The 18,385-nt window shown below is 45.3% G+C and overlaps 1 protein-coding gene across 1 annotated transcript in view; it reads left to right on the top strand.

Annotated features, from left to right (window-relative positions):
* Nucleotides 1-18,385, top strand: part of iffo1a (intermediate filament family orphan 1a) — a gene marked incomplete at both ends in the record, with an annotated part of 68,363 nt that overhangs the window by 14,481 nt on the left and 35,497 nt on the right. The window contains 2 exons of the mRNA XM_084311930.1: nt 13,365-13,425; nt 15,767-15,862. Coding sequence (XP_084168056.1) covers nt 13,365-13,425; nt 15,767-15,862 — 157 coding nt within the window. The remainder of the gene's footprint in view (nt 1-13,364; nt 13,426-15,766; nt 15,863-18,385) is intronic.

Below are 18,385 nucleotides of genomic sequence, written 5' to 3'. Positions count from 1 at the left end.
TAAGCTAGCAGACCGGGGCCATGCTGGTAGTAGAGGCCTGGCAAGCTGCAGGGGAGCTAACGAGGCTAACAGGGAAGCTAACAGGGGAGCTAACAGGCTAACAGGGGAGCTAACAGGGAAGCTAACAGGGGAGACTAACAGGCTAACAGGGGAGCTAACAGGGAAGCTAACAGGGGAGACTAACAGGCTAACAGGGGAGCTAACAGGGAAGCTAACAGGGGAGTCAACAGGGGAACTAACAGGGGAAACTAAACAGGGAAGCTAACAGGGGAGCTAACAGGCTAACAGGGGAGCTAACAGGGAAGACTAACAGGCTAACAGGGGAGCTAACAGGGGAGCTAACAAGGAAGCCAACAGGGGAGACTAACAGGGAAGCTAACAGGGGAGCTAACAAAGGCTAACAGGGGAGCTAACAGGGGAACTAGAGGGAACAAAAAAAAAGGCAAACTCAACATACACTGTCTGTACTGGCTGGGGTCGTCGACTGGGCGGGTCGTACTGTTATGGTTTGTAACCGACCCCAATCGCACAACACAAGACAGGTATGAGAGTAAGCCAAGAACTGGGCATTTATTGAATACAACAGAAAAGCGGCACTGTCCCTTTAAGGGAGAACACAAAAATACTGGAACAAGTAAAAAGGGCAATGTGCCTTTAAGAGGCGAGCAGGCTAAGGGGAAGGCTAAGGGAGAACACAAAATACTGGAAACAAGAATTAGGGAAAATTGGCACTGTGCCTTTAAGAGGCGAGCAGGCTAAGGGGCTAAGGCTAACGGAACAGGGCAAAGGACCGGGCAGGAACCGGGCAGGAACAGGGGCACTGGAGAGGGGAACAGGGACAGAGGCCCGGGGAGGCGGGCTGGAGACAGGGACAGAGAAAACAGGGTTAAGGCCTTGGACAGGGTGAGGGCCAGAGCTGCTTACAGGGATGGAGTAGGAGCGCGCAGGCTAGACGTCTGGAGTGGGGCGCGTCGGCTTGGAGAACGCGCCGGTTCGGAGAGCGCGCCGGCTCGGAGAGACGCATCCTCCCGTAGAGAATTAGAGAGCGATGCGCGTCTGGAGTGGTAGCGCGCCGGCTAAACGTCTGAAGTTGTGCGCGTCGGCTTGGAGAACGCGCCGGTTCGGAGAACGCGCCGGCTCGGAGAGACACATCCTCCCGTAGAGAATTAGAGAGCGATGCGCGTCTGGAGTGGTAGCGCGCCGGCTAAACGTCTGAAGTGGTGCGCGTCGGCTTGGAGAACGCGCCGGTTCGGAGAGCGCGCCGGCTCGGAGAGACATATCCTCCCGTAGAGAATTAGAGAGCGATGCGCGTCTGGAGTGGAGCGCGTCTGCTGTAGGAGCGCATCAGCGCGGAGTCTGGAGTGGTGCGCGTCTGCTGTAGGAGCGCCAGCGCGGAGTCTGGAGTGGTGCGCGTCTGCTGTAGGAGCGCCAGCGCGGAGTCTGGAGTGGTGCGCGTCTGCTGTAGGAGCGCATCAGCGCGGAGTCTGGAGTGGTGCGCGTCTGCTGTAGGAGCGCATCAGCGCGGAGTCTGGAGTGGTGCGCGTCTGCTGTAGGAGCGCATCAGCGCGGAGTCTGGAGTGGTGCGCGTCTGCTGTAGGAGCGCATCAGCGCGGAGTCTGGAGTGGTGCGCGTCTGCTGTAGGAGCGCATCAGCGCGGAGTCTGGAGTGGTGCGCGTCTGCTGTAGGAGCGCATCAGCGCGGAGTCTGGAGTGGTGCGCGTCTGCTGTAGGAGCGCATCAGCGCGGAGTCTGGAGTGGTGCGCGTCTGCTGTAGGAGCGCATCAGCTGTAGGAGCGCGTCTGGCGCGGGGTCTGGAGTGGAACACTGGAATACCTCCCGTAGAGAATTAGAGAGCGCAGTACTGTGTCCCACTCCAGGCAAACGGCGACAGGTGGCGAAGGCTTGCACCTCGTCTCACGCCGGAGATGAAACAGCATACAGACAGATAGGGAATCTCCCGTAGGAGCTTACAGATAGAGAACGACCCGACCAGGACTGGGGGGGAGATCCAGGTATTTAAAGCCCACTGGGGCGCTAATTAGAACACACATCAGGTGCGTGAAGGTAATTGATACTTGACTAGAAGTGTGTGTTCGGCACGGACCAATCAAACACATAATGAAAGATAGTCCAAGGGTGTTGGCTGCTGAAGAGCAGACGAGAGTAAACGAACGCGAGGGTGGGGGCTAGAGAGGTGAGGAGATAGGGAATTAAAGGTCCAGGGAACAGGAATTAAAGGTCCAGGGAAGAGGCGAACCTCACAGTAACGACAACGCGAGGGTGGGGGGTGGTGAGGTGAGGAGACAGGGAATAAAAGGTCCAGGGAACAGGAATTAAAGGTCCAGGGAATAGGCGAACCTCACAATCTTGAATGCATTTGACGTTCATTTGACAACAATAATGGATTTAGAGAAAATCCTGCCGGAACATTTTATTTCAAAAGATACAGTTTTCAAACGACCATGAAGAGTCTTTGTATTTCAATATGCGGAGTAAAATTACGGAATGGTCTGATTGTGGAGTTAAAGCAATGTCAAAACATAAAACAGTTTAAAATAAAATACAGTCAAATGGTTTTACAGAGGTACAGAGATGAAGAAGGGGTTTGATAACTGGCAGTATGTATGTGTATGTATATATATAAATGTATATATGTGCATATGTAGGTATATAGTTGTATATATGTATAAAAAATGGCTAGAGGAACTTTACAGGGTAACATACAGTTTGACAAATATTAATAAGGTATTGTTAAAAAAAATTATTGTTAAACTAAGTTCATTTTCAATATAAGTCTAGTAATGTATGAATTAGTAAATAAAATATAGTATGTTCTGATGAGTAAAATAGGGTGGGATTAAATAAGTGTATGCTTCTTCCCACTTTTTTTTGACTTTTTTGTTTGTTTGTTATTTAAATTTGTAATTTTTTTTATACATTTATTATTTGAACGGCTTAAGGCTATATTATGTACTTGATGTTTGTTTGTTATGTTGCATATTTGAAATAAACTTCAATCAAATCAAAGATAATTGAGCCAGGTTTGGTTGAGCTGCAGTGTAAAGTTACTTCCACAACCACCTGCAGTATGTGTGCCCACCCTGTAAGTTTACAATAAGCGCTGCAAGTTCACATGATGAGACTGACGAGCAGGACTGGGCACCCTGACTCTGCCCTCCCTGCCTCTGACTCTCTGCCTCTGCCCTCCCTGCCTCTGACTGTCTCTCTGCCCTCCCTGCCTCTGACTCTCTGCCTCTGCCCTCCCTGCCTCTGTCTCTCTGCCCTCCCTCCCTCTGACTCTCTGCCCTCCCTGCCTCTGTCTCTCTGCCCTCCCTCCCTCTGACTCTCTGCCCTCCCTCCCTCTGTCTCTCTGCCCTCCCTGCCTCTGTCTCTCTGCCCTCCCTGCCTCTGTCTCTCTGCCCTCCCTCCCTCTGACTCTCTGCCTCTGCCCTCCCTGCCTCTGTCTCTCTGCCCTCCCTGCCTCTGCCCTCCCTGCCTCTGACTCTCTGCCTCTGCCCTCCCTGCCTCTGACTCTCTGCCCTCCCTGCCTCTGTCTCTCTGCCCTCCCTGCCTCTGCCCTCCCTGCCTCTGACTCTCTGCCTCTGCCCTCCCTGCCTTTGTCTCTCTGTCCTCCCTGCCTCTGACTCTCTGCCTCTGCCCTCCCTGCCTCTGACTCTCTGCCCTCCCTGCCTCTGACTCTCTGCCCTCCCTGCCTCTGACTCTCTCTTTGATTCCGAGATGTCGCTCTCTGTCTGTAGGCTACCACTCTCTCTCTGTCTGTAGGCTATCTCTCTCTCTCTCTCTCTCTCTCTCTCTCTCTCTCTCTCTCTCTCTCTCTCTCTCTCTCTCTCTCTCTCTCTCTCTCTCTCTCTCTCTCTCTCTCTCTCTCTCTCTCTCTCTCGGCTACCTGTCTGTCTGTAGGCTACCACTCTGTCTGTGTGTGTCTCTCTCTGTCTGTCCCTCTCTTCTATAACCACAGTCTTCACAGTTCACACATAAATATTCATGTCTTCTCACACCTCTCTCTCTGGGGGCTTTCAGACTAGCCATTCGGGGTCGAATCAGAGCGCGATCGCACCAAAATAGGGTGTGCTGATTCGCTCCAAACCTGGACCGCTGGAATAGGTGGTCTCGGGTGCGAACCAGCGTCCCCGACGACGGGGCGTGGTGTGCAAGCTTACGGTAATGCTTTCATGCTTGCTTGCATTTTGGGCAGATAAAAACATACAGAAACAACTGGACAATACCCACAAAAACTATATTTATGGACAATTTGGGGAGTTCAGACCTCAACCAAACAAGCATGTTGAGCCTCACGGCTCAGTGGATGAAAACTTCGAGATGAAGCCACGTTACAAGCCCAAGACTTCCCTGGCTCGCATTAGGCCTGGCAATTTTCTTTGCTATTGCTATACATTGGTTTCTTGTTCGAATGCATTTATTTCTATAGACCAGTGGTGCCCAACCAGTCGGCCGTGATCGACCGGTAGAATGCAGGCTGATTTTCAAGTAGACCGCAAGATTATTTTTATATAACATCGAGTATGTTGTCACGTCGCGGCTGAGATGAGACTTGCTTTAGCGCAGAGCTTTCCTCTCATTTCATTATAGACCCAGACCAGCGCGGACCTTCAATGACATGCAATTGTAATTTCATTAGACACAGACCAGCCTTCAATGCCATGCAATATAACGTTAATATATATAACTAACGTTAGCTGCTAACTAGTTATCCAATAACTAGGCTAAGCTAACTAGCGTTAGCCGCTAACCCTGGAAAACGCTCAACTCCACGACACTAGTTCCATTCGTGAGAAAAGGGGGTGGGTTATATTGACAAGGCTTGACAACAGAGGTTCAAAGATAACTTCATATTTATTGGTTATTCGTTTCTTTATATATCGGGCATCCAGTTTCCATCTCCGTATGTTCAACTGTTCCATGTGTTGCCGTTCGAGTGTGACATCATCGCCTACGGCAGCTTACACGCTCAAAAAGCAAACCGTAAACAAAACCCGGAGCGAACCAAGACTGCAGTGTGTACACAAACCAGAGGGGGGAGAGGGAGGGGGGGAGTTCACACTCAAAGATGGAGCGAGGACGGAGCGGAGCACCCGTTCCTAATGAGAAAGCCCCCTCTCTCTTTTTCACACTCACACGGTCTCTGTCTTGCCATGCATAGTGCATGGCCTGTGTTTACGTAACCACAAGCCGAGCGAGGCCGGGAGGCAAAGCCACGGGGTCTATGGAGTGGAGGTCTTTCCGCACTGCATACTGTACCCCACCCACAAGGAATGATTTGGAAAACTCTGCACTATTAATGCAAGAGAAATGCAGTGGTGTGGGACCTCTAAAATGGTCACTCCCTTTATACCGCACCATCTCTACAGTTAGCATTAGGCTACTGACACTATAGTTAGCCCACTATCACTGTTTTGGTGGTGTTAAGTCAGAGTGCAAGCTTGAATTTGTAGTGACTGAGTGAGTACATTTAACACCAGCTCCATGTATTTGACTCTGTAAGAGTACATTAACACCAGCTCCATGTGTATTTGGGTCCAACGTTTCAAATGTAGTCTTCTCTTTATATAGTTTATAGTATACACTGTATACTGAGATATAAGGCAGTGCACCTTATAACCTTTCAATATATGTGGATATAAGGCAGTGGGAGCAGGATGATATAGAGGCCTTGCACGGAATGTTTGGTTAGTTCTCTTGTCTTCCAACATGGATGCCTGTAACATAGCAATTAGCAACCATTGTTTTGTACATGGCTATGGAAGAGACAACAGTTGGTATATGTGTTGATATATGAGAAATGTATCAACAGAAACATACCACATTGGTGTCTTCTTACTGGATTGTGTAAATAAGTCACAGTAGAACAGTAATATTCTGCTTTTCCAGCATTGCACCTACTCTACCACTGCACATAGATTGATTGATTGATTGAAAACAGATTGCAGAATGGGTACAATACAGTATGGCTCAATACACACAATTGTTAAGGGGATGCAGACCAGAAAAAGACTTTTGTCTTGTTTATGTAACCTACTGTAATTCAACACTATCAGTTCTTTCTGCAGTGGTACAACTATCAACTATAGGTTCAAGGAGACTGGCTCTAAGAAAAAATACACAGGCACCGTGATCTACGTTTTACCTTTTATATAACTTAAAGGAGTTCACCAGGTTCAGTACATATTACAACATCATAGCTTCCATGCAATGGTCCACATTTATAGAAAATAATAAATTAAATAAAAAAGGTACCCAATAAAGTCTGTTTTGAGTGCACTCAATTAAACAAAAAGGGAACGGATATTCTGTTCCTACCACCAGGGGCCAAGTTAAAGTTCACCAGCTGACCGTTGGGTGATGGTGAGTGGAGAAGGTCAATGAAGAAGACCACTTCAGTTGATGCAGATCCGTGTTCACTGAAGGGGGTAACAAAAACCAATCAGGATTCTTCCATTTGTTTATCAGTCTTTCAATTGGCAATGGTTTCTCCTCCAATTCGGTCTTCAAGTCAGCTAGTCTTTTCTTCTCTCTTCCTTGTCCAGTTCCAGCACGGAATCCTCTCTTTATCCTCTATATTTCATCTTCTGTCCAAGTAGTTTTCTGTTCAAGTATACCGTTTTCTGTCACTTTTCTAATATTCTCCAACTGCCCCAATATTCTGTCTCTCCGTTGATTGCTTATCAAATGCTTGCAGCCAGGAACAGTTTTCCACACGCTGCTCACAAGCAGGGCTGTACCACGTAAATCTCAGGGGAGCGTCAACAAATTACACTCTTCCAGGGAGCGTCAACAAATTACACTCTTCCAAGGAGCGTCACCCAATTCACAGTCCATAATGAATGTTTCAGCTAGACAAGAAAATAGCATGGGCTACATTTACATCAGGGTCCCCCATTTTCAATTCATAATGACATTTATGACATACACAACATACAGATATACAGATATATATCATGACATTTATGACATACATGACATACAGATATACAGTACTGTTACATTTGTGACTTACAAGATATGCAAATATACAGTACTGTTAAACAGAGATCCTAACAGAAAATATATACATACGAGGGGGAGGAAACTGTACATTAGGAGGGGGGGGGGGGGGGGGGGGGGGTTGGACATTTACGGGGGCCAGTTTCGAATTGCAGCCTCCCGTAGGTGCTCTTTGAGAGCGGTTTTGAAAGTGGGTAGGGATTCACATTTTCTTACGGCTGTGGGTAGGGCGTTCCACATTGATGTGGCATAATTGCGAAACGTGTTTAGTCCCTTGTTTGAGCCGAATGTACATGTAGATGAGGCATTTTATTTTGAAAGTGGTTACCAATGGTTACAGGCAGCCATATTGGAAGAACGAGAATGCAAGGCCTCTTAATTAGAGTCATGATCCGCATGACTATAACAGGGATGTCAACAGATGGTGCTTCTCGTACAGGGTGCACTGCTGAAGGGGATATTTGTTCTCTGAGCTGTTGGATAGGCCATTTCTCAACCCTGATCGACACATTTGAACGATTGCTCTTAGATGGCTGCCATAGAACCTTTAATAAATGTAGATTTTAGATTTAGATTCACTCTATTGTCATTACACAGTACAAGATTGTGTATGTCCAACCAGGATGTGACAATCAACAGTCAGTTGCAATATAAGACACATATAAATAAAACTGTACAGTAAAGTGCAATGGTTATAATAAAAAAAAGAAATAATAATCGTTCAAATAAAGTCTACATAAGCTATGGCTATATGGTATACAGTGAGGTGCAGTGGGCTACGTAGAGTTTTGATTCAGAAGTCTGACAGCTGAGGGGAAGAAACTATTCGTGGTCCTGTTGGTTCTGCCTGGGAGGCTGCGGTAGCGTGCCCCAGAGTGAGTACTCCGCAGGCGGGTGAACAGTCCATGGTTGGGGTGAGAGGCGCCTTTGATGATGTTCCGTGAGCACCGCTTCCCTTAGGTTGATGAGATGGGGGGGGGGTGGGGTCTTGGTGATGCGTTGGGCTATTTTCACTACCCTCTGCAGTGATTTCCGGTCTTTAACGGTGCAGTTGCAGACTGAGATGCAGGTGGTGAGGATGCTCTCAATCGTACAGCGATAAAAGTTCGCTAGCACGGGAGGGGGTAGGTGGAGTTTGGCCAACTTCCTCAGGAAAAAGAGGCACTTGTGGGCCTTCTTGACCAGGGTCGAGGTGTTGGTGGTCCAGGACAGGTCCTCAGAGATGTGGACTCCCAGGAATTTGAAACTACAGACCCGCTCAACCTCCTCTCCATTGATGTGGATGGGGCTGTGCATGCCTGTTTTATTTTTCCTGAAGTCCAACACTATAATAATGTTGTAATGGAAATGAGCATTACTTTGCCAGTGAGCATAGATACAGTACACAGGACCATCCAGTTACTTAGAGGGTATGTCTAATTTAATGTCTAATTTCTTTTAACATCTCAACAGGCTAAGAAAAGTAAAAAAAAAAAAAAAAAAAAAAAAAAAAAAAAAATTAAGGGGTTGTTTACCAGGTATACAAAAATCAGTGGTTTAACTTTGAATGGGAGTTTCCAAGCAGGGGACGAGTGTGTCTCTGCTACAGAGATATACAGTATTGCTCACTCCTGCTAGCAGCCCATATCGGAGATTAAAGGGGAACACCACTAGGCGCAGGGCTCTACGCTAACCTTTTCAAAAATAAATGTATATTTGTACTGTGCGTGCATGTGTGTAAATTAGCTCTTGCTACAACCCTGCATGTTTACATTTTGTATTTTGTACTTGATGTTCATTAACATGTGCTGTCCCTATCAAATAAACTATCAATCAAACTACTGCTACAAAAGTAACAGTCACTTAACTTTAGCTTTTGCCCCTTTTATGCATAGAATGCCTATGTTTTGGCTGTGTTGCTCTTCTAGAGAAATAATCCTTTCAGGGTTGCCTATTGAAATACTGTACACGTCCTCCAGTACAGAAACATTGTTTATGAGTTTGCGTGTCAGGTAGACCATTGATTGACAGTCGAGTCTGCCAATTACGTCACACCGCTTGCACTCCGGCCGTCCGGCGCTGCAGCTGGACCCTATTGCCCACCTCTGCTGTTCATAACGCTAGCCAAGTTAGCTGTACTAGGGTGACCAAATGTCCTCTTTTGGCCGGACATGTCCTCTTTTCACGCCCTGTCCGGGCCGCGTGAATATTAAAGGCAACCAACTTGTGTTTGGCTTTTCTCTGATTGGCCGCGCCCCCCCGCCCCCACGCGCAGGCAAGCACAGTCGTCCCACGTCCCAAATGAAATCCAAGGAGCGCAAGCGAGCGGCAGCGCGGGCAACCAACTTGTGTCAACCAACTTGTGTTCAGCTGCGGTAGCAGTGGAGCGCTATGAAATGCGCTGAACTAGAAAGCGTAACGTTATTATGTTTCGCGTCACTGTACACCAGATTCACTTGTGTATAAACAAAGCCCATACAGTTATGAAATACGCTGAACTAGAAAGCGTAACGTTATTATGTTTCGCGTCACTGTACATCACTTCAGCTCCAGCAGCAGCAGCACCGTTGTACTACCAGATTCACTAGTGTATAAACAAAGCCCATACAGTTATGAAATGCGCTGAACTAGAAAGCGTAACATTATTATGTTTTGCGTCACTGTACATCACTTCAGCTCCAGAAGCAGCAGCAGCAGCACCGTTGTACTACCAGATTCACTAGTGTATAAACAAAGCCCATACAGTTATGAAATGCGCTGAACTAGAAAGCGTAACGTTATTATGTTTCGCGTCACTGTACATCACTTCAGCTCCAGCAGCAGCAGCAGCAGCACCGTTGTACTACCAGATTCACTAGTGTATAAACAAAGCCCATACAGTTATGAAATGCGCTGAACTAGAAAGCGTAACATTATTATGTTTCGCGTCACTGTACATCACTTCAGCTCCAGCAGCAGCAGCAGCAGCACCGTTGTACTACCAGATTCACTAGTGTATAAAAACAAAGCCCATACAGTTATGAAATGCGCTGAACTAGAAAGCGTAACATTATTATGTTTCGCGTCACTGTACATCACTTCAGCTCCAGCAGCAGCAGCACCATTGTACTACCAGATTCACTCGTGTATAAACAAAGCCCATACAGTTATGCTCATATTTTGCGAATGCATAAACTATATCTTAAATTATGGCTATGTGTCTAATATGGCTGTCGCTTATCAATGACTTCGCGACAGCCATATTAGACACATCGCCATAATTTAAGATATAGTTTATGCATTCGCAAATATGAGAGCTCTGTCATTGAAGTGGGTGGTGGCACTAACAGTAGCGATTTTTATTGTTTTGTCATGACCAAACATAATCCCAACATAGATAGGAGGTGTACTGTATGTCAAATGTCGGTCATGTGGGCATGGTGGAAGAGTTTAGTACAGTCACACAACAGAACACCAGTGGCATTAACCAACAAGGGCGCTCCTCTCAAGAGTACCTGGGGGAGCCTCATGCGTACCTGGGGGAGCCTCGCCGCGTCTCTCGAGTCTCTCTTGCCGCGAAGGGCGTGTGCTAGTGGATTGATTGATTGGCCGTGTGGCCAATCAGAGAAACGCTGAACGAAAAGCTGAACACAAGTTGGTTGCCTTTAATATTCACGCGTCCGGGCCGTCCGGGGGGGGTTTATAAATGCATGAAAATGTCCGGCTTTCACGGACCGTTTGCATATACTTAAATTGACTGGCGCAAGCACAGAATACTACGGTAATCTGTTGCGTGTGTGACGTAATCCCTGAGAAGCTTTGTGGGCGGCTCTACAACTACACACACACAAACAGAGGAAGAGGGGACAGAGTGGAGCGCAGCTCACATTCACAATGCCAAATAATGTACTTTTACAGATGAACTGCAGAAGAAATTCCAAATGTACCGACCCGTCGGAACAAATGGGAGGCGAAGTTCACTAGTGCGCGCACTAAATCCGAAGCCAATGTGTTATAGCGCCCCACTCGACTCGATTGATGTCGCACATGAAGCACTCAAATCAAATCCAGTACTGTGGTGTTTCTACAGACAGGAGTAACCACGGAGCAGTGACAATATTCCCAATCATAATAGTACTTTGACTGGAAGATGGGTGGCATGCAAACAAAATGAATCGAGGTTAAATACACCAAATGAGACAGCAGAAACCATTGCATAATATCTCATTGAAACATGGCAAAAAAAACGATTTGTCTGAAAAAGATATTTGTTAACAGGATTTTCTATTTTCTATTATTTCATATATTTTGTTATTTATTTTTGTCCAGTAAGACTTGAAAAGAGAGCTATTATTTTGTTACAGGTTGATTTTTAAGTAATTATTGTGCCATTGAGATTTGTCAGATAATTCTAGGCATAATCATCAAGCATGCTGATTGTTAACTTTGGTTTGGTCTGTCTTTGGTTATAGAGAGATAGTGTTGTGTTATATACAGTAAAATAATATAAATAATAATTGTATATCCATAGAGAGGAGGCATACTTTAAATATATTAAAACAATAATGCATCTTTGAGTAAACGTTGAGTATCGGCATGCGTTGCTCATGGGACGGGGTTGCACACCGTGCAAACAGTCTGTGAGCAGAAGCACGCACATGCACGGATGTGCACACGAGTGCACACAGGAATGCGCTGCACCCGACTGATGCGCCAACTCGCTAAGTACTACTTTGCATAACAATATGGCCGGTTGTCAGGTGTGTTCAAATACGTTCTCAGATACATTCACACAAAACTTGTGAATGAAATGTGTTACATTCCATTCGTAGAGGCAATTAGGCACTGTCTTTAGTCTGTGCTATGCGAGGGAACATCTATGTGCATGCGCGGGAGCGCGCGCGCGGCGTCATTAAAACATAGTGCAACCAGTCGTCCCATGAGCAACGCATGCCTGAGTATCATTAAGTATCTCGAGGCTGAGGGGGCATGTCCTCTTTTTTGGAAATCAAAATATGGTCACCCTAGCTGTACACACATACACAGTGGGCCGGCAGTTACTTTGGTGTAGGGGTGTAACAATGCATCGATCCTAAGGGGAAAATTCAACTGCATCGATTTGAAAATGTTAGATGTTATCGCAATTTGAATGTGTACACAGTGTTATGTTGTTATCATGTCCGTTACAGTCAACACAACGGCATACGCTACTGCATCAACGTTATGATTAACAAAGCAAGGCATTCGTTTTGTTGCATTAACGTTATATTACTATTGCTATCGCTAAATCTAGGTGTTCTAAAATATATTGCTATTGGTAAGACTAGAAGTTACATGTCTTGGGAAACTCGCATATCGCAATGGTGGCGTTTCAGGAAGTAAACAAGCCCTCAAGCCAAATGAGAGCTTCCGATTGGTCATTTGCTTTCTTTCTCATGAAACCAGTCACGTCACTCTACTGTGATTGGACCGTTGGCTTGAGTGCAATGTGGGACTTGTAGTTTTTTAACGATTCTCGCGGCGGAGGAAAAAAAAGACGAGAGAGGCTGTAATCTGTACTCGCACAGCGTGTGCGTAATTGATTTTTACGGTTCGCACACATATTTTTAGGGGCATATGCGAGCAATTTGGTCGCACTGTAGAGCCCTGAGGCGGCCGGGTAGCGCAGCGGACTAAGCGTCTGTCTACCACCGCAGAGACACTGGTATCGAATCCGGCTGTCAGCGGTACCTCCGGCTTGGTCGGTCGTCATACTGACACAATTGGCAGTGTCAGCGGGTGGGAAGCCGGTGGGTGGTATCCTGGTCGTTGTAAAAAGCGACTCCTACAGGTCGGTCAGGGCGCCTGCACAGCAAGGGCAGGAACTGGTGAAGGTAGTGTGATCCTCTCACGCGTTACACTTCACCAATGAGAGTCCGCGCTGTCAGGTGAAAAGAGGCTGCTGGCTGTCTCCTATGTATCGGAGGAAGCATCTGATAGACTTCAGGGCTCCCTAGACCAGCAAGTAGGGGGGAAATGCGTGCAACGACCAGGAAGGGGAGGGGGTGAATTGGCATAAACGACTAAATTGGGATGGGAGAAAAATACAGAAAAATAGGAGGAGAAAAAGTAGATTTAAAAAAAAGGGGGGAACACCACTCAAATTACGATTTTTTATTTCAATGGCCTAAGACAGTTCAATCAATATTTGTGAACCTGAGCTCCAAAAGCCAGAGGAGTATTAAACTTGTCATAAAGTATTTGGGAGAGAGTTGCTAATAAATTCTGAAGTAGGGCATAGTTCCCCTTTAAGACAGCTCATATATTATCATAACAAAGGTGTTAACGTGTGTGTGTGTGTGTGTGCGTGTGTGTGTGTGTGCGTGCGTGCGTGCATTTCTCTAGATGGGAGGAAGAGTACACTGCTAGAATGGACCTACAGGACAAAGTGGCTGAATTGGAAGAGGTAAGCTCTAAACTAAACTTTAAACTAGTTATCCTACTGACAGTATAGTCTACTGACACTAAAGTTAGCATACTGTGACACTACAGTTAGCCTACTGACACTACAGTTAGCATACTGACACTACAGTTAGCCTACTGACACTACAGTTAGCATACTGACACTACAGTTAGCCTACTGACACTACAGTTAGCATACTGACACTACAGTTAGCATACTGACACTACAGTTAGCATACAGTTAGCCTACTGACACTACAGTTAGCATACTGACACTACAGTTAGCCTACTGACACTACAGTTAGCCTACTGACACTACAGTTAGCATACTGACACTACAGTTAGCATACTGACACTACAGTTAGCATACTGACACTACAGTTAGCCTACTGACACTACAGTTAGCATACTGACACTACAGTTAGTATACTGACTCTACAGCTAACCTACTGGCAGTGCTGATACAAACCCTATAATGTAATATTTGTCGACTAATCGATTAGCTGATTTAATCAACAACCCTCCTAGTTACACATACACACAGTCTGAGTCCTCACATCCCTCCTAGTTACACATACACACAGTCCTCACATCCCTCCTAGTTACTAGGGGTGGGAATCACCAGTTTCATCATGATACGATATGATATCGATTCTTTGGACAACGATACGATATTTGCCGATATCACAAAGTCTCTCACGATACAATACGATACGATTAGATTCAGGTGCCTGCGATCGATATGAGATGATATCATATGCCCATTTAACACAATCAGTAACATTTAGATCAACAAAAAAAAGGTAATGAAAATATCATTTGACATTTGTATTTTTGAGCTCTTCCAGACATTTAAAGGAAAATCAATCTATTGTTTTTAATACAAATAGACCTCCTGTTCACTGTAAAGTGCCACGTTTTGATATATTGAGCTTTAAACTTTAAGCTACATTTTTTGGAACTCAAAACTCACAACCTCCCTCTCCCAAACCGTTCCTACAACAATTTGTTGATGTTGCATGATCATGTATAGGCCTACATTTATTATGTATTATATTGTTTATGTTTAAATAACATTTAAACATCAAACTCCTCTGACCTCATCTGGTCTTTCCAAAGACTCGCGCACACACACACACACAGAAAGGGAGAATGCTATGCTGTAACATCTACACACACGGAGCTACTGCTGTTGTTCTTGGGCGGATATGAGACTCGCCACAGGATTTTCAAAATAAGAGTATCGATATGAATCGATCTTATTACATCGCATCGATCCGATTCGATTGTTGATAATTACATCGATGTATCGATCTGGATCGATGTATCGTCCCACCCCTACTAGTTACACATACACACAGTCTGAGTCCTCACATCCCTCCTAGTTACACATACACACAGTCCTCACATCCCTCCTAGTTACACATACACACTGTGCTCACATCCCTCCTAGTTACACACACACACAGTCCTCAGTCACATCCCTCCTAGTTACACATACACAGTCCTCATATCCCTCCTAGTTACACACACACAGTCCTCATATCCCTCCTAGTTACACATACACACAGTCCTCATATCCCTCCTAACTTTACACACACACACACACACACACACACACACACACACACACACACACACACACACACACACACACACACACACACACACACACACACACACAGTCCTCATATCCCTCCTAGTTACACACACACACAGTCCCCCACACATTAAGCTTTTCTTCAGAGGGGTTAGAGCGCAGGGTCGCCTGCAGTGCAGCGCCCCTGGAGCAGTTATGGGGTTCAGTGCCTTGCTCAAGGGCACTTAGGGAGAGATGTTGGGACACCGTACCGTAGATGTAATACTAGCCACCCTTCAGCCTCTCTAGGACATCCTGCCTCCTCCTTTCAAAGGTGCTATTTGTAAGATTGTTTGAAATGAGGACCATGTAGACTCAACCACATACAAATTAACCTAAATTAAAAAAGAAAATACCTGAAATTCATCCAAAACAAAGATCACGCACCGGAATGCAAGTTCACCTTTAAACCTGCTGATAGTAAAGCATTTGGCCCAGATGCCTGTACTATACTGTGTCTGCAGGCACACTATTCTAAACCAGTCTGCCAAGCATAAAGAAATGTCTTAGTGTGTCTAAAGTGTGTGTGTGTGTGTGTGTGTGTGTGTGTGTGTGTGTGTGTGTGTGTGTGTGTGTGTGTGTGTGTGTGTGTGTGTGTGTGTGTGTGTGTGTGCCCGTGTGTCTGTGTGTACAATACATGCATCTCTTCATGTGTATTCTCAATATGTGTCCATGTGTGCGTGTGTGTGTATTTGCATATGTGTAGGACCTCCAGGAGAGTGAGGTGTGTCAGGACGAGCTGGCCCTCAGAGTGAAGCAGCTGAAGGCAGAGCTGGTCCTCTTCAAAGGCCTCATGAGCAACGTGAGTGTGTCTGCTCTCTTCTCATACTGACGTCATTCCAGTAACCCTTACTTGGCATAATTCACAGCTGTGAGGAAGGAAGCACACACATAATGGTAACTATCACCGATGTCAGTGCATCCTCAGTGTAACTGAGGGGTACAATTCCCTGACTGTATTGATAAGTATAGTATCATTAAACCACTACCGCTTTATGTACTTTAATTACTGGCCATACAGTACATGATATATAAATATAATGAACACTTCCCACAATGAACCGGTTCCACACAAAGTGATAATTAAGTATTTATTGCAGCAAAAGGTACATAATATACTTCTCTTATTATACTTTGGATGCGCTTATAAGGCAAAGGAATGTGCGTAGGCAAATCAAGAATGAATGTCCATTCTCTGGTTACGCAGGAGGTAATTATACAACCTGAATCTTAGGGAATTATATCTATGGTACACTAGTAATATATAGCGGGAGATACTGGAAGGGTCCCCCCGGTTGTAAGCCAGCAGGGGTAGAGGATCTGTCGGTAGTAGAGAGTCTGGTCAACGATGACTAAGGAGACTCCAAGTACAGGAGACGGTGCAATAGTCTCTTGATCCACAGACGAATACAGCTGTTCTCCGTAGACTGTAGCTCCACAGTGAAGAAAGCTAGCCGGCCTCAGGCTCTCTGAGGCGCAGACTCGACGTGGCTCCTCAGGGTAAATCCCACACGTGTAGGCGTCGGCGATTCTCCGCTCCATAAATCACAGGACCAAAACAAATATAATCCAGCCGCAAAGGGCTATGTAGTCGTCGGGTAGATTAATCCAGTGTACATGTCCACACGGTTCTCGTCTAGGTCTCCTCGGGTGAAAGCGCCATGAAAGCAGCCCAGCCTGGATAAGCACTCTAGCTGATACGAGGAAGCGTTGGTGATGCTGGTCACTGTAGAACTTTAGCCGCACGATACACTATACACAAATAGACTATTACTGACTTAATAGAAATATGTCGCACTCGACGGTATAGCGCCAAACTCTGACAATTCAGTTATTAATTCGCACGCAGACCGAGCTCTATTTTGGGGCCAAACAGGCCATACTTCACCGCACGTTGTATCGTGGGTGAGGCTTCAACTTATTGGGTAACTCTACGACTTCTGACTAAGTGCTTCTGTATTCACCTGCGCCGTATTTATACGTTTAGGTGAACAAACTAGTACCAGCTCATTTCTGTCTCGTATCCCTGGGCAAGGCCGGGCATGCACAGACATGTCTTGACGGTGACTTTGAACCTGACTCCGGAGGCATGGCTCTGGCGCCTGTGGACCGCTGTCCAATAGGAGAATGAAATATTATGGTCTGGGCTAAAGGGATATTCCGTGTATATGTACAAGGAATATACAAGGGATATCAAACGATATACAAATACTATGCAATATATATCAATCAATAAATATATATATTCGGTTTAATCTGATCCTTTGTAACACTCAGTATTCTCCACTTGCACAATCTGAATGTAGCCATTTCCGGCTGACTTCCGGTTGCCAATAGCACTTCCTGTCCCATCCAAATACATTGGTTTTAGCTACTTTTCTCCCCTTATTTAAACAACTTTGTCGTCACAGAGAGGCAATGAAACGTTTGTATTATTATAGTATAGAATGTATTTAATAAGCAAACGTTTGTCAGCAGGGTTTTTGGGCTGTATTTCATGTAAAAACGTTTACTGTTAGTTTCCTTGCTCAGCCAGCATTAGCTAACCGAAGCTAGTGGTTAAACAGGCCGGATTAGCTTTGAGCTAACTATCTTTCCCGACCCATGTATTCATTCCATTCTAAACATAACGTTAGTTTACAAAACATGACCCGTCTATATAACGTTGAGGAACAAATTATATAGACGGGTAATGTTTTGAACAACTAACGTTACGTTTAGAATGGAATACATCGGCAAAGATCCGTTAGCTCAAAGCTATTCCGGCCAGTTTATCAACTTCCTGTCATTTAGAAATATGATTTTATAGTGAAAATCATTACCAAAACGTCCGGAAAAACCTAACGGGAGCATTATAGACGGTCATACAAATGTACAAATGCTATAAGGTGGCAAGAAATGCACTATAAACAATACTTTATGCATCGGCAAAGATCCTTAGCTCAAAGCTATTAAGGCTAATGCTGGCTAACAAGAGGCTAGCGCAAGAAACGACGCCGCAAAGTATTGTTTATAGTGCATTTCTTGCCACCTTATAGCATTTGTACATTTGTATGACCGTCTATAATGCTCCCGTTAGGTTTTTCCGGACGTTTTGGTAATGATTTTCACTATAAAATCATATTTCTAAATGACAGGAAGTTGATAAACTGGCCGGAATAGCTTTGAGCTAACTATCTTTCCCGACCCATGTATTCATTCCATTCTAAACATAACGTTAGTTTACAAAACATGACCTGTCTATATAACGTTGAGGAACAAATTATATAGACAGGTAATGTTTTGAACAACTAACGTTACGTTTAGAATGGAATTAATACATGGG

This window comes from Notolepis coatsorum (genome assembly GCF_963971535.1).
Source record: "Notolepis coatsorum genome assembly, chromosome: 4".
Lineage (NCBI taxonomy): Eukaryota > Metazoa > Chordata > Actinopteri > Aulopiformes > Paralepididae > Notolepis > Notolepis coatsorum.
Note: the sequence above shows the minus strand (reverse complement) of the source record. Positions and strands in the feature narration are given on the sequence as shown.